This window comes from Bombina bombina, chromosome 5, assembly GCF_027579735.1.
Source record: "Bombina bombina isolate aBomBom1 chromosome 5, aBomBom1.pri, whole genome shotgun sequence".
In the NCBI taxonomy this organism is placed as follows: Eukaryota; Metazoa; Chordata; class Amphibia; order Anura; family Bombinatoridae; genus Bombina; species Bombina bombina.
The window spans coordinates 849,644,714-849,661,540 of NC_069503.1; the positions used below are offsets into that span (position 1 = coordinate 849,644,714).

General features: G+C 37.6%; 1 protein-coding gene across 3 annotated transcripts in view; it reads right to left on the minus strand.

Annotated features, from left to right (window-relative positions):
• Positions 1–16,827, minus strand: part of ZNF521 (zinc finger protein 521) — a 577,602-nt gene that overhangs the window by 99,359 nt on the left and 461,416 nt on the right. For 2 of the 3 annotated variants that reach the window (XM_053714988.1, XM_053714989.1), the window contains one exon: positions 6,726–6,860. In XM_053714988.1, coding sequence (XP_053570963.1) covers positions 6,726–6,860 — 135 coding nt within the window. The remainder of the gene's footprint in view (positions 1–6,725; positions 6,861–16,827) is intronic. The other variant, XM_053714990.1, reaches the window with a different exon arrangement.

Here is a 16,827-nt window from a genome sequence, read left to right on the forward strand (position 1 = left end):
ATCCAGTCATTCGACCAAAACAAGACAAGAAAGGAGAAACCATAGGGTGCAGTGGTGACTGAAGTTTTAATTAAAATTTAGATCTGCCTTAAAAAGACAGGGCGGGCCGTGGACTGAATACACTACAAGAGAAATAAATTTATCAGGTAAGCATAAATTATGTTTTCTCTTGTTAAGTGTATTCAGTCCACGGATCATCCATTACTTATGGGATACCAATACCAAAGCTAAAGTACACTGATGATGGGAGGGACAAGGCAGGAACTTAAACGGAAGGAACCACTGCCTGTAGAACCTTTCTCCCAAAAACAGCCTCAGAAGAAGCAAAAGTGTCAAATTTGTAAAATTTTGAAAAGGTGTGAAGCGAAGACCAAGTCGCAGCCTTGCAAATCTGTTCCACAGAGGCCTCATTCTTAAAGGCCCAGGTGGAAGCCACAGCTCTAGTGGAATGAGCTGTAATTCTTTCAGGAGGCTGCTGTCCAGCAGTCTCATAGGCTAAACATATTATGCTACGAAGCCAAAAGGAAAGAGAGGTTGTCGAAGCTTTTTGACCTCTCCTCTGTCCAGAGTAAACGACAAACAGGGAAGAAGTTTGACGAAAATCTTTAGTTGCCTGTAAATAGAACTTCAGGGCACGGACTACGTCTAGATTATGCAAAAGTCGTTCCTTCTTTGAAGAAGGATTAGGACATAATGATGGAACAACAATCTCCTGATTGATATTCCTGTTAGAAACTACTTTAGGTAAAAACCCAGGTTTAGTACGCAGAACTACCTTGTCTGAATGGAAAATCAGATAAGGAGAATCACAATGTAAGGCAGATAACTCTGAGACTCTTCGAGCCGAGGAAACAGCCATCAAAAACAGAACTTTCCAAGATAAAAGCTTAATATCAATAGAATGAAGGGGTTCAAACGGAACCCCTTGAAGAACTTTAAGAACCAAGTTTAAGCTCCACGGAGGAGCAACAGTCTTAAACACAGGCTTAATCCTAGCCAAAGCCTGACAAAAAGCCTGGACATCTGGAACTTCTGCCAGACGCTTGTGTAAGAGAATAGACAGAGCAGAAATCTGTCCCTTTAACGAACTAGCAGATAAGCCCTTTTCTAAACCCTCTTGTAGAAAGGACAATATCCTGGGAATCCTAACCTTACTCCATGAGTAACTCTTGGATTCGCACCAATATAAATATTTACGCCATATCTAATGGTAGATTTTTCTGGTAACAGGCTTCCGTGCCTGTATTAAGGTATCAATAACTGACTCCGAGAATCCATGCTTTGACAGGATCAAGCGTTCAATCTCCATGCAGTCAGCCTCAGAGAAATTAGATTTGGATGGTTGAAAGGACCTTGTATTAGAAGGTCCTGCCTCAGAGGCAGAGACCATGGTGGACAGGACGACATGTCCACTAGGTCGGCATACCAGGTCCTGCGTGGCCACGCAGGCGCTATCAGAATCACCAATGCTCTCTACTGTTTGATCTTGGCAATCAGTCGAGGCAGCAGCGGAAACGGTGGAAACACATAAGCCATGTTGAAAACCCAAGGGGCTGCTAGAGCATCTATCAGCGCCGCTCCCGGGTCCCTGGACCTGGATCCGTAACGAGGAAGCTTGGCGTTCTGGCGAGACGCCATGAGATCCAGTTCTGGTTTGCCCCAACGATGAACCAGCTGAACGAACATCTCCGGATGAAGTTCCCACTCCCCCGGATGAAAAGTCTGGCGACTTAGAAAGTCCGCCTCCCAGTTCTCCACGCCTGGGATGTAAATCGCTGACAGGTGGCAAGAGTGAGACTCTGCCCAGCGAATTATCCTTGAGACTTCTAACATCGCTAGGGAACTCCTGGTTCCCCCTTGATGGTTGATGTAAGCCACAGTCATGATGTTGTCCGACTGAAATCTGATGAACCTCAGTGTTGCTAACTGAGGCCAAGCTAGAAGAGCATTGAATATTGCTCTTAACTCCAGAATATTTATTGGGAGGAGTTTCTCCTCTTGAGTCCACGATCCCTGAGCCTTCAGGGAGTTCCAGACTGCGCCCCAACCTAGAAGGCTGGCATCTGTTGTTACAATCGTCCAATCTGGCCTGCGAAAGGTCATACCCTTGGACAGATGGACCCGAGAAACCCACCAGAGAAGAGAATCTCTGGTCTCTTGATCCAGATTTAGTAGAGGGGACAAATCTGAGTAATCCCCATTCCACTGACTTAGCATGCATAATTGCAGCGGTCTGAGATGCAGGCGCGCAAATGGCACTATTTCCATTGCCGCTACCATTAAGCTGATTACTTCCATGCACTGAGCCACTGACGGGCGTGGAATGGAATTAAGGACACGGCAAGCATTTAGAAGTTTTGATAACCTGGACTCCGTCAGGTAAATTTTCATCTCTACAGAATCTATAAGAGTCCCTAGGAAGGAGACTCTTGTGAGTGGTAATAGAGAACTCTTTTCCACATTCACCTTCCACCCATGCGACCTCAGAAATGCCAGAACCATCTCTGTATGAGACTTGGCAATTTGAAAACTTGACGCCTGTATCAGAATGTCGTCTAGATACGGAGCTACCGCTATGCCTCGCGGTCTTAGAACCGCCAGAAGTGAGCCCAGAACCTTTGTAAAAATTCTCGGGGCCGTAGCTAACCGGAAGGGAAGAGCTACAAACTGGTAATGCCTGTCTAGAAAGGCAAATCTTAGGTACCGATAATGATCTTTGTGAATCGGTATGTGAAGGTAGGCATCCTTTAAGTCCACTGTGGTCATGTACTGACCCTCTTGGATCATGGGTAGGATGGTTCGAATAGTTTCCATTTTGAATGATGGAACTCTTAGGAATTTGTTTAAGATCTTTAGATCCAAGATTGGTCTGAAGGTTCCCTCTTTCTTGGGGACCACAAACAGATTTGAGTAAAATCCTTGCCCTTGTTCCGTCCGCGGGACAGGGTGGATCACCCCCATTACTAGGAGGTCTTGTACACAGCGTAGGAATGCCTTTTTCTTTATCTGGTTTTCTGATAACCTTGATAGATGGAATCTCCCTCGAGGAGGAGAAGCTTTGAAGTCCAGAAGATATCCCTGAGATATGATCTCCAACGCCCAGGGATCCTGGACATCTCTTGCCCACGCCTGGGCGAAGAGAGAAAGTCTGCCCCCCACTAGATCCGTTTCTGGATAGGGGGCCATCCCTTCTTGCAGTAGTAGGTTTTCTGGCCTGCTTGCCCTTGTTCCAGGACTGGTTAGTTTTCCAGGCCTGTTTGTAACGAGCAACAGTTCCTTCCTGTTTTGGAGCAGAGGAAGTTGATGCTGCTCCTGCCTTGAAGTTTCGAAAGGCACGAAAATTAGACTGTTTGGCCTTTGATTTGGCCCTGTCCTGAGGAAGAGTATGACCCTTACCTCCAGTAATGTCAGCGATAATTTCTTTCAAACCGGGCCCGAATAAGGTCTGCCCATTGAAAGGAATATTAAGCAATTTAGATTTAGAAGTCACGTCAGCTGACCAGGATTTAAGCCATAGCGCTCTGCGCGCTTGGATGGCGAATCCGGAGTTCTTAGCCGTTAGTTTAGTTAAATGTACAATGGCATCAGAAACAAATGCATTAGCTAGCTTAAGTGCTTTAAGCTTGTCCATAATTTCATCCAATGGAGCTGTGTGAATGGCCTCTTCTAGAGACTCAAACCAGAAAGCCGCAGCAGCAATTACAGGCGCAATGCATGCAAGGGGCTGTAAGATAAAACCTTGTTGAACAAACATTTTCTTAAGGTAACCTTCTAGTTTTTTATCCATTGGATCCGAAAAAGCACAACTATCCTCCACCGGGATAGTGGTACGCTTTGCTAAAGTAGAAACTGCTCCCTCCACCTTAGGGACCGTCTGCCATAAGTCCCGTGTAGTGGCGTCTATTGGAAACATTTTCCTAAATATAGGAGGTGGGGAAAAGGGCACACCGGGTCTATCCCACTCCTTGCTAATAATTTCTGTAAGCCTTTTAGGTATAGGAAAAACGTCAGTACACACCGGCACCGCATAGTATCTATCCAGCCTACATAATTTCTCTGGAATTGCAACTGTGTTACAGTCATTCAGAGCCGCTAAAACCTCCCCTAGCAACACACAGAGGTTCTCAAGCTTAAATTTAAAATTAGAGATCTCTGAATCCGGTTTCCCTGGATCAGATCCGTCACCCACAGAATGAAGCTCTCCGTCCTCATGTTCTGCAAACTGTGATGCAGTATCGGACATGGCTCTCACAGCACCGGCGCGCTCTGTACTTATCCCAGAGCTATCGCGCTTGCCTCTTAATTCTGGAAATTTAGATAATACTTCTGTCAGGGTATTATTCATAATAGTAGCCATGTCCTGTAAAGTGATTGCTATGGGCGTCTCTGATGTACTTGGCGCCACAATATCACGCGCCTCCTGAGCGGGAGGTGAAGGTACAGACACGTGAGGAGAGTTAGTCGGCATAACTTCCCCCTCGCTGTCTGGTGATAATTCTTTAACAGATAAAGACTGACCTTTATTATTTAAAGTGAAATCAATACATTTAGTACACATATTTCTATGGGGCTCCACACTGGCCTTCAAACATAGTGAACAAACAGATTCATCTGTGTCAGACATGTTTAAACAGACTAGCAATGAGACTAGCAAGCTTGGAAAACACTTTAAAATAAATTTACAAGCAATATAAAAAACGCTACTGCGCCTTTAAGAAGCACAAAAAAATTGTCTCAGTTGAAATAACAATGAACCAAATCAGTTATAGCAACCAAATTTTCACAGTAAATGTATTAAGTTAGCAGAGCATTGCACCCACTTGCAAATGGATGATTAATCCCTTAATACCCAAAACGGATAATCAATAGAGAAAAAAACGTTTTTAACACAGTCAAACACACTGTCACAGATCTGCTGTGACTGATTACCTCCCTCAAAATGACTTTTGAAGTCCCTTGAGCTCTCTAGAGACGTCCTGGATCATGCAGGAAGAAGCAGGAAGACTGAGACTGAATTTTAACTGCGCAAAAAAGCGCTAAAATAGGCCCCTCCCACTCATTATTACAACAGTGGGAAGCCTCAGTTACTGTCTCTATGCAGAAATATAAGTCAGCCATGTGGAAAAAATCATGCCCCAATAAGTTTTATCACCAATGTTTTTAAACATCATTTTTTTAAAAGAGTATGTATCTCTATTGATAAGCCTGATACCAGTCACTTCTACTGCATTTAAGGCTTATTACATTACTTCAGTATTAGCAGCATTTTCTTAGTCAAATTCCATTCCTCAGAAAATTACTTTACTACACATACCTTAATCAGCCTGATACCAGTCGCTTCACTGCATTTAAGGCTTTACTTACATTACTTCGGTATCAGCAGTATTTTCTTAGTCAATTCCATTCCTTAGAAAAATATTTTACTGCACATACCTTATTTGCAGGAGACCCCGCACGCTATTCCCTTTCTGAAGTTACCCCACTCCTCAGAATATGCGAGAACAGCCAGTGGATCTTAGTTACTTCTGCTAAGATCATAGAAAACGTAGGCAGATTCTTCTTCCAAATACTGCCTGAGAAAAAAACAGCGCACTCCGGTGCCATTTAAAAATAACAAACTTTTGATTGAAGAAATAATTAAGTATAAAACACCACACTCCTCTCACGACCTCCTTCTATGTTGAGGGTTGCAAGAGAATGACTGGATATGACATGTGAGGGGAGGAGCTATATAGCAGCTCTGCTGGGGGTGATCCTCTTGCAACTTCCTGTTGGGAAGGGAATATATCCCATAAGTAATGGATGATCCGTGGACTGAATACACTAACAAGAGAAATTAGAAAGTTGTTTAAAATTGTGTTCTCTACATGAATCATGAAAGAAAAAATATGGGTTTCATGTCCCTTTAAAACCATATAATGGTAGTAGGTCTGCAGAGGAGGTATTGAATATAGAGGGGAGGGCATTCACATACTCTTCCCAAAGACACTTCAGAGATTCATAATCATAAATACAATGTTGCATTTAATGATAGCTTTCAAGAGAGAGAGTGTAAATTACTTAAAACATCTAATCTGTAACTGAAAGGACAGTGGGCTGTTTCCAAATTAAGCTATAAATTGGGAGGAGCTATTAAGACAGATATGAAATATTTTGAGTTTACAGGTATTACAGACGTGTGTGAAAAAGAAATATTAGGGGGTCAAGTTATGAGGAATTAACTTGAAGTCATTCCCACCAGATGTGTACAAGCCCACTTGTTCCACTACATGACCTCTCCAGCATATATTGGAAACTTCTGGGGTATGGTAAACTAAAGTGACTAAAACAAAAATTAGAAAAAAACAAAAAAAAAAACACACAAAAAAAAAACACCTGGTTATCATCACATTAAAATAACAATTTAATTTGACTTGTTAAAAGATTTTGAATGTTATTTCCATCAAACTGTCAGATTAATGAGCATGTCTTTACGTAAAATATTTATATGCAAATACACGCTGCAAGTATCTGTATACGTTACATTTTTTTATAGATCTCCTATGTATAATGAGTTATAAAGAAACAAAGAAATTGTCTTGAAAAAAATGGAATGTTTTAGATTTAGTGTCCGACTTGACCTATGCACAATTATTCTTTCTTTTTAGTAACGTTGTTTAGGGCAATACTGTGCAGTAATAGAAAACCAGTAACTGTAAAGAAATGTGAAATACAAACTCATTTACCTGTAAAGCAGACTGGGCACTTAAACGTCCCGCCCATTCCTTCAAAGCTGTGCTCAATTAAGTGACACTGGAGTTTGGCCGGGGAATCAAACGATTGGCTGCAAAGTTTACACTCATGATTCAGACCTTCATCTGGTAAAGAAAAAATAGGATTGTGAACAACTGCTTTACGTATATCAAAAATACACATTTAAAAAGGGACATGAAAGACATTTAGATTATTATAAAAATGCTTCATTTTGCATTCTTAAAAATATTTTTTTCCACCTTTTTGTGTAATAAACTGTGTAATAATTAATGGTGTTTCTTACAATTGCCACAAGAATTGGAAGTTCATACACTAGACATGTATGATCACTGTAGACAGTCAGTTATATCTGTCCCTGGCTTCAGCAGATATGGGGCTTTTAAAAGTGTAGGGCAAAACAGTGCAATTGCTACTATGAATTAGTCCGGATGAACTCCTCCAATTAGGGCATGTTGTGGGGCGAGTTTGGCCATTGAAAAAAATAAACAATTGAAGCATGGTGTTAATGTATTAAAATATTTAACACATGGTATGTATGTTAATTTAATACACAATTAAAAATAAAGTCCCTTTAAGTAGCTGTCGTACATCACTATACAAAATAACTATAGTAACACAATGTGGTAAAGTCTTGCTAGCGTGTGTTGCCTTCAAATTACCTTTGTTAATACATTCCTTATTAGAAATAATGTCTACTCTAGCCAAGTTAAATAATGTACTTCTTTTCTAGACTGTAATCATTTATGAGCCTAACCCTTAGCTATTTCTATATCAGTGTGCATTCCTATTTTCTTAAAGGGACATAAAATACTAAATAAATGTAAGATGCCTTTAAAGAAAAGATTAGTCTGATAACAAGTTAATATTGACAAAATAAGTGCAAAATTTTAGTCTCTATAAAGCAAAGGGAGCTGCCATGTTGTAACTAATGTTACCTTCTCTGCTGTGGCCAATTAGGGACAGTTATAAATAGGTCACTAGAGTGTGCAGCCAATGGCTGTGTGGAATATAACAGTGTTCTGCACTTCCATTTCTAACAGGAACTGAAAAGTTCACAATTTCTGAATGGAATTAAAGGAAAAGGGGACAAAATAAATAATGAAAGTATAGTGCAGAGATGTTTTTATATACCACAGTTTATCATTTTATAATACCATCTCAAAGTGTTTAATGTAATAACTGATACCAATAGTAATAAATGACAACAATTCCATGTGTATATAACTGCAGTTATCAAACGTTAAAATACTTCATTTATTTTCATTTACTAATTTATGTGCAACAAAGAAAACCACTGATTTTAATGTCCATTCTTTTTATATGAGTAAATAATGAAGTTTCATAAAAATCACAAGAGGTAACTCTAAAATGTAAAGTGAAATCACATTTTCCAAAAAAGAGTTAATATTAAACATAAACTTTAGTTTAAAGGTCAATTTCGATGAATTAGTGCCCGGTTTTTAATAATCCTATTAAAAACAAAGGCACTTTAATTCATCAAAATTGACATTTTACTAGTTTTCTTCAAAAACTTACCTTTTAATCCTGACAGTCACTCCAGCGATTCCCCTGGCCGTCAGAAGCCTCATCATACGTCAGAAATGACGAATCCGGCTTCCTCTAATCACGGCTCCCCCCCCCCCAGGTAATCATGGCCTGAGGCAACTCTGTGATTGGAGGAAGCCGGATTCGTTATTTTGGACCCGCGAAGAGTGGAGGAAGCGCTGCAGCTGCTGTCAGGATTAAAAGGTACGTTTTTGAAGAAAAAAGAGTGAAATGTCAATTTTGATGAATTAAAGTGCCCTTGTTTTTAATACGATTATTAAAAACCGGGCACTAATTCATCGAAATTGACCTTCACTTTAAGAGGGGACAAATACAGTAAGGGAATTTAATATGGTCTGGAATATGAATAAAATGCATAAACTGGATGATTACAATACAAATAACCATGCCTTTCCCTCCCCTCAGACATAGATCAGTACACTTGTTAAAGAAATGACTGTCCCTTTAAATAAGCCTATACTTCAAACACCATTTCGGCAGGCTGAATCAGGCATTTATCATAAAACAAATACCAAAATAAATATATAGAAAACAGCTGAGAGAAAAACACAATCTTAACAAACAGACAAGAAAAAGAACAACACAACGTAATTTAATGCACTAACAATAATAAGATTGTATCTTCCTCAATTCCATACATCTGCCAAAAGATAATCATTTATAACAATATTAACTGTTGGCGATAGCTAAGTAGTTAATCTAACGGTAAACACTTGGCAGAAAGACTTTAATGGCCCTTCTACCAATATGTTCTTTTAACTACCGTGGTGCACATGACACAAATGCTGTAAATGGAATGGTATCTGCCTCATCAAGCTGTCATTTTCACAAAGCTGCATTGCTCTGCTTTCTTTATTTGTAACTAAACATTAAATACATTCTTGGCAGATGTAACACACTTGTGATGTCCAATGTATACAAAACCAATGCTATAAATATATAGATGTGATTAGTAAAACAGATCAAACATATTACATTGTTTAGACGTGAGCTGAAAGTCTTCTTGTTTATTTTACCAACATTCTTTCTGAATGCACTTTTCAATAAAAGGGCATAAAAAAAAAATCTATTTTCCATTTTAGCTCTATGATCAGTATTTTGCATGTGCACCTAATGCAAATATTTGTCTGTCAATCACGCTAGTGTACGAGGCTGTATTTACCAGTCAGCAGCTATGTATGCTTTGAAAAATGTTTTATAAGAAAGATACATTTCAATGTTGCTTACCAAGAAAGTATCTATTAATCTCTTAATTATTTATAAGTATGTAATATTCTTAAAATTCTGATATCTACCAGGAAAGTTACATAGAGATTTTCCCTAGACAGCATCATATGAAATGATGTGAAATATTAATATTTCATGCTGGGTTGGTGCACTTCAAAAAAATGCATTTGGTTTGCGCGAGTAGCCCACCCACACACACACACACTTTTCACGCTGCATTGACTTCTATGGGGAAATATAAACTAGGTTGTGATTTGCTAACATCAGCTTTTTGCAAACGCCGGTTAGCGCGAAAGTGAAAACTTTTTACTTCCAACTTGTAATACGCACGCTGACCAACGCATGCAAAAAACGAACTTCTAATGGAGTTAACTCGCGAGCGGGAGCGATAAATAGAGCTTCATTCATTCATTATCTAGCCCTTAATAGGGACAATCTGAAAAAAATGTTTTTTTTGTGTGTGTTACAATTAGAAACAAAAAATATCTGTTAAAGGGACAATGTACTTAGGCATGTAGTTGAGAAGAGTTAATTGTATTCAAAGATAATGCGGAAACACCCACTTAAATGGGGTGGTCTCTATCACATAGAGAGGCTGATGTCTGCTGCATCTTCCATAGCTTTTCTCTAACCAATATGGCAGCACTGAATTTCTTCAGTATACAAGTCGGTTTCAACAGGCAAAAACAACATTTTCAAATGACAAAATAAAGGTAAATAGCCATTTTTAAACCATATTATTACACTCCAGCAAGTAAAATTGATAATAAGGAACACAAAAAATACAGTAAAATGTACCTTTAAAAGCAATCCTATTCTATACCAGGAAAAACATATTTAGAGAAGTATAGAAGATATTCACAGATGACATTATATGTATTTTAGGAACATCATGAGGTAATCAAATGAAGGATACATTACAAATGTAAAATTAGCACTATATAAACACAACCATTATAAGCATTGTTTATATACTAAAAATGTTTATATCTTTTATACTACAATATATTTGCTTTCATCTCTGAAGCCTATTAATAAAATCAATTATGATGCATAAATGCAACAATTCTATTTTCATGACATATGTAGTTTTACTGTGAAATGCAGTATGTATGTACTTGCCATACCTTACACCTAACCAACAGTAGCTGAGCAGGAATTTCATTGGTTAGGAAATTTGTTGTAAATGAAATAAATGTAGAAAAAAATGCATTACATTTTTAGCATTAGCAAGCAATGTTTAATAACTCCTACTAAAATGCATTTATGGATCTAATGTGTGGTTGCCCCTTAAAAATAAAATCCTTTTTTTTTTCTCATGATGTATTTACTTCTGTTATCAAGTTTGCTTCATTCTCTTGGTATCATTTGTTGAATGAGCAGAAATGCACTACTGGGAGCTAGCAGAACATATCAGGTGAACCAATGACATATGTATGCAGCCACCAACTAACTTCTAGTAGTGCACTGCTGCTTCTAAAGCTACCTAGGTATGCTTTTCAACAGAGGATACAAAAAGAGCTAAGCAAATTAAATAATAGTAATAAATAGGAAAGTTGTTTAAAACTGAATGCTCTGTCTTAATCGTAAATGTTTAATTTCAACTTTACTGGCCTATTAAAATGGTCTCACAAAAATAGATTACCCAAAATATATATATATTTTTTGGCATGGCAAAGTCATTTCCCAAAGCAGTGCTAAGATTTATTTATTTATGTGGCTTAGATTTTTTTTTATTGAGGTTTCAACAAACATAACAATAATATGATATGCAAAGACAAGGTAAAGTAATGACCAGTTTGCATGAATGATACATGTCACTTATTAAAGGGACAGTCTACACCAGAATTTTTATTGTTTTAAAAGATAGATAATCCCTTTATTACCTATTCCCCAGTTTTGCATAACCAACACAGTTATAATAATATACTTTTAACCTCATTGATTATCTTGTATCTAAGCCTCTGCAAACTTGCCTTTATTTCAGTTCTTTTGACAGACTTGCAGTTTAGCCAATCAGTGCCTGCACGTGCACGAGCACAGTGTTATCTATATTAAATACATGAACTAACACCCTCTAGTGGTGAAAAACTGTTAAAATGCATTCTGAAAAGAGGTGGCCTTCAAGGTCTAAGAAATTAGCATATGAACCTCCTAGGTTAAGCTTTCAACTAAAAATACCAAGAGAACAAAGCAAAATTGGTGATAAAAGTAAATTGGAAAATTGTTTAAAATTACATGCTCTGTCTGAATCATGAAAGTTTATTTTGGCCTAGAATGTCCCTTTAAACAAAACAATGTCAAGGTTACATCAATAAATCACATAGGTTAATCATAAATGTAGACTTATATACCAATGTAAGTGAAACATATTAACCAATGTTATTAGTAAACGTCTTAAGGAAAGTTAGGGATAAATCTAATATAGGACTCGACGGCCCAAATAATGAAGAGTTATTAATCAGGGTGAGAGAAGGTAAGAGAGTAGGGAAACAGGGCGGGGAGGGTTTTTTTGCGCAGCCTTATGGGGATGAGGAGGCTTAGTTAGTTACACAGTTATGGTCTGAGGGAGGTATGTCAGTCCGTGGTTATAACATTAGGTTTCCACCCATGTCATATATTAGCGTTCCAATCTGCCGAAATGAGTTCAAAGAGCTCTGATTTATCTAGTTTATAGAAAATATCTTTTTCCATAGTGTATAATACTGTATGCCATAGTGTTAAGGATTCTAGACCAATTTGGGGGAGTTTCCCTCTTCCATGAATTGGCAATAGCGTTTTTGACAGTTTTGAAGAGGTATATACATAGTTATGTATGGTGTTTTGGTAGGGTATGTGTTCCAATATGTAGGAGGGCTAGGGACGACGTCTTAGATTAGGGGATACCCATTTTAGAGAGTACGAGGAAACATGTTCCAAAAGGGGAGTATTTTAGGGCATTCCTACCGATTGTGCATAGTATCTCCTCTGTGACCGCAGCCGTGCCAGCAGTTAGGTGAGGTATTTTGGAACATTTTAGCTAATCTTGTAGGGACATAATACCAGTGTTCTAGAATTTTGTAATACGTCTCATAGAAAGTTATGCAATTAATTGCTTTTTTTGGTAATTTCTAAAGTGCGTTTCCACGTTTGTGGAGGTAGGGGGGCCCCAAGCTGGGTCTCCCATCTTCGAAGGTTGGGAAGCAGCTTGGAGGAGGTTTCTCCTCCTATGAGTAAGTAGTGAGTATATAAAGGCTTATGGAGCCTATTACCTTGGTTCCAGGTAGTTTCCCATGGCATGAGGAGGCGAGATAGCCTGGGTTTGAAACCCAGCAAGTAACTTTTAATTCTGAGATAATCAAATGATAGGTAGGACGGAACTTGGGTGCTATCGCCTATTTGGGTTAATTCTGGCTTAGATTTTAAACATTTAAAACTTTCATTTGGTTAAGAAAGTGTAAATGCTTTTGCAGTCCAGAGACATATACCTAAAAGCATATTGAGTCTGTTCACTTTATCTCCTTTGCTGTGGCCAGTTAGGGACAGATATGAATGTGCTCCTGCACTGATCAATCAATCACTATGTAGGATATTGGAGGGTCATGGTCTGAAGTTTGCAGGATTACTCCAGTTTTACTGGAGCAGTGGAAAAACACAATTGTGTAGAGTTATGTCAAATATGGCAAAATTTATATATATTTCAGTTGTATCTTTTTTACTGAGCATAAATAAACATTCTATGAGAAATCACATTTTAATGTTACCTTAAAGGGACACTGAACCCAATTTTTTCTTTCATGATTCAGATAGAGCATGACATTTTAAGCAACTTTCTAATTTACTCCTATTATCAATTTTTCTTCGTTCTCTTGCTATCTTTATTTTAAAAGCAGGAATGTAAATCTTAGCAGCCAGACCATTTTATGTTCAGTACCATGGATTGCGCTTGCTTATTGGAGGCTTACGTTTACCCACCAATAAGCAAGCATAACCCAGGTTCTCAACGAGAAATGGGCCGGCTCCTATACATCACATTCCTGCTTTTTATAGAAAGATAGCAAGAGAACGAAGAAAATTTGATAATTGGAGTAAATTAGAAAGTTGCCTAAAATCGCATACTCTATCTGAATCATGAAAGAAAAAAAATGGGTTTTAGTGTCCCTTTAAGGGAAATTTAAATTAAACTCAAACACCAAGATGTGGGCTATAAGTCATTATATGATTTCTCGCTTTCTTTTCCTTTACTGTTAATCTCAGCAACATTGTAAAGACACATTGTCTAAGCCTTCTAACCACTAAATACTAATGCATGCACTTATCCTCTCTGTTAATTACTGCAGCACCCCCTAGCACTTTACACCTCTTATTACTAACAATGTATATACAAATCCGCAACTATAATCATCTCATGTTTCTCAATTATGATCTTCTAAGGTTTCTCTGCCTACTATCGTCCTATGTCAACATCTTACACAACTTAGCCTCATATTATGTCCAATAATATTTCTTGCAATGTACCCCTTACCCTGTGTTATTTTCAGCCTTGTTAGCGGTAAAAGGGTTGGTGCCCAGATAAAGCACAGTGCAATTTTTTCTCTTTATGGAAATATTAGCCCCTAATTAAAGGGACAGTAAAGTCAAAATGAAACTTTCATGAAACATATAGAGCTTTCCAATTTACTTCTATTATCTAGAAGAAAAATAGGTAGTAGTCAGCGCCAAAAGAGAAGGCGCACAAGCTCACTATAGGACAGCGATCACCTAACTAGATTGTATTATATATAGAACAAGTAAGGGGAGGTATAGGAGCAAAATAGGGGCTTAAATGTGCTATAGAGAGGGTACTCAGACAAATATAACCATTACTAGGGTATGTACGATATGACTGAATGCAAATAAGTGCAAATCTTCAATAGGACAAAAAAGAGATGAATGCATAAAGGGTTACTGAGTACATATAGGTATGAATGCAAAGTGTCAGTAATGGTTATATTTGTCTGAGTACCCTCTCTATAGCACACTTAAGCCCCTATTCTGGTGGCGCTCCTATACCTCGCCTTACTACTTATATTATCTAATTAGCTTGGTTTTCTTGTTAGCCTTTGTTGACTAAACATACCTAGGAGCAGCAATGCAATACTGGAACCTAGCAGCTGATTGGTGACTGCATATGTATACCTCTTGTCATTGGCCCACCCGATGTGTTCATCTAGTCCCCAGTTGTGCATTGCTCCTTTTTCAACAAAGGATACCAATAGAATGAAGCAAATTAAAATGTTATTGTCTATCTGAATCATGAAAGAAACATGTTGGGTTTTATCTCCCTTTGAGGAAAGGAACAGCAGTTTGACATTTTAATATAAAATACAATAATAAAAGAAAAAACTTTGCAATATACTTTTTTTATTTTGCTCCCTTTCCTGTACTTAAAGTCTAATTTTCTAATTCTGACAACTGGAAGGGCAAATTATATGCTTCCCAAGCCAAACTCTGCCACATAACATTCCTCGAATAGGCTTCAGCACAAATTATCAGATAAGAACTGCAAAGCAATAGTTATTTTACTAACATAATGACAGTGTCTATTCTTGTTTGCTCCTTCAAATAAATCAAATGCTGGGTGGATTTTGGCAATTGCAGAAGACAATGTGTTATTGCCTTCAATTAATTTTCAAATTCACCCACTGTTAGTTTTATTGTAAGACTGCAGAAAACGTAATTACAAAACTGTCCCTTAAATGGAAAAATAAGGGTTGAAACATGTTTAGTTAAAATCCTAGATTCACAAGTTTATGGGCATCCCCAAAATGTACATTATGTATAAGTAAATGTATGGGGGTATATTTATCAATGTGCGAGCGGGCATGATACAAAGTAGCGCATCATGTCCGCTGCACATCGATAAATGCCAACAGCATACACTATCGGCATTTATAATTGCACCAGCAGTTCTTGTGAACTGCTGGTGCAATGCCGCCCCCTGCAGATTTGCGGCCAATCGGACGCTAGCAGGGGGTGTCAATCAACCCGATCGTATTCTATCGGGTTGATTTCTGTCCGCCGCCTTAGAGCAGGCGGACAAGTTATGGAGCGCAGTCTTTAGACTCAAGCTCCCATACGGAGCTTGATAAATATGCCCCATAGTAGGAGAGCAACATAATACATTTTAGAGAAATACAAGGTAATAATTTTGTTTTAATTAAGAATCTAACCTATTCATTTATAAAAAATAATCAACTTTTATGATTAAATAAAAAGTAAGCATGTAGTAAAATCTAAAGTACAAAAGATTTCTAGGGTCAGATTCGGATTTGAGAAATTAGGCACATGCCCAGGGGCACCTTCATGTACAGCAGCTGCCACACTACAGCTGCAGCCTACTCCCCATTTCACTTTCTGTGGGCTGCAAAGCTTGGTTGTTCTGCAGAGTCAGCAACACACTGAGGATTTGCTGTTCATAAGAAGAGATACATTTATGGCATAAAATTGTACAAATATATACTATGTGATTTGTAACAAATTTGTAAACACATTTCTTATGGTACACATTGTCAAAATTCTGTGTAACTTCAAGGGCAAATTTAGGTTACCTGCTATTTTCACAACAATAGAATTACCCTTTTACTGTAGCTTGTATCATTGTATCAAAGTATTGTATTAAACCTTGTTCAAACATAAAGGGCCAGTAAAGTCAAAAATTAAGCTTTCATGATTCAGATAGAGCATGCTATTTTTCTTTGTATCTTTTTTTGAAAAGTAAAACTAGGTAAACCCATAAGAGCTCAGGAGTGTGCATGTCTCTTTAGTACTCTATGGCAGCAGAGTTTTGCAACATTATTTGTAGCTTTGTTATACAATGTTGCAAAATAGAGTGCTAAAGACAGATGCACACTCCTGAGCTCTTATGAACCTACCTAGTTTTACTTTTCAATAAAAGGTACCATGAGAACGAAGCAAATTTGATAACAGAAGTAAATTGGAAAGTTGTTTAAAATTACATATTCTATCTTAATCATGAACGTTCAATTTTGACTTTACTGTCCTGCTATAGCTGCTCTACCAGGCAGCTAATATATATATATATATATATATATATATATATATATATATATATATATATATATATATATAAATATAAATATAACACACACACACACACATATATATATATATATATATATATATATACACACACACACACATATACAGTATATATATATATATATATATATATATACACACACACACACATATATATATATATATATATATATATATATATATATATATATATACACACAC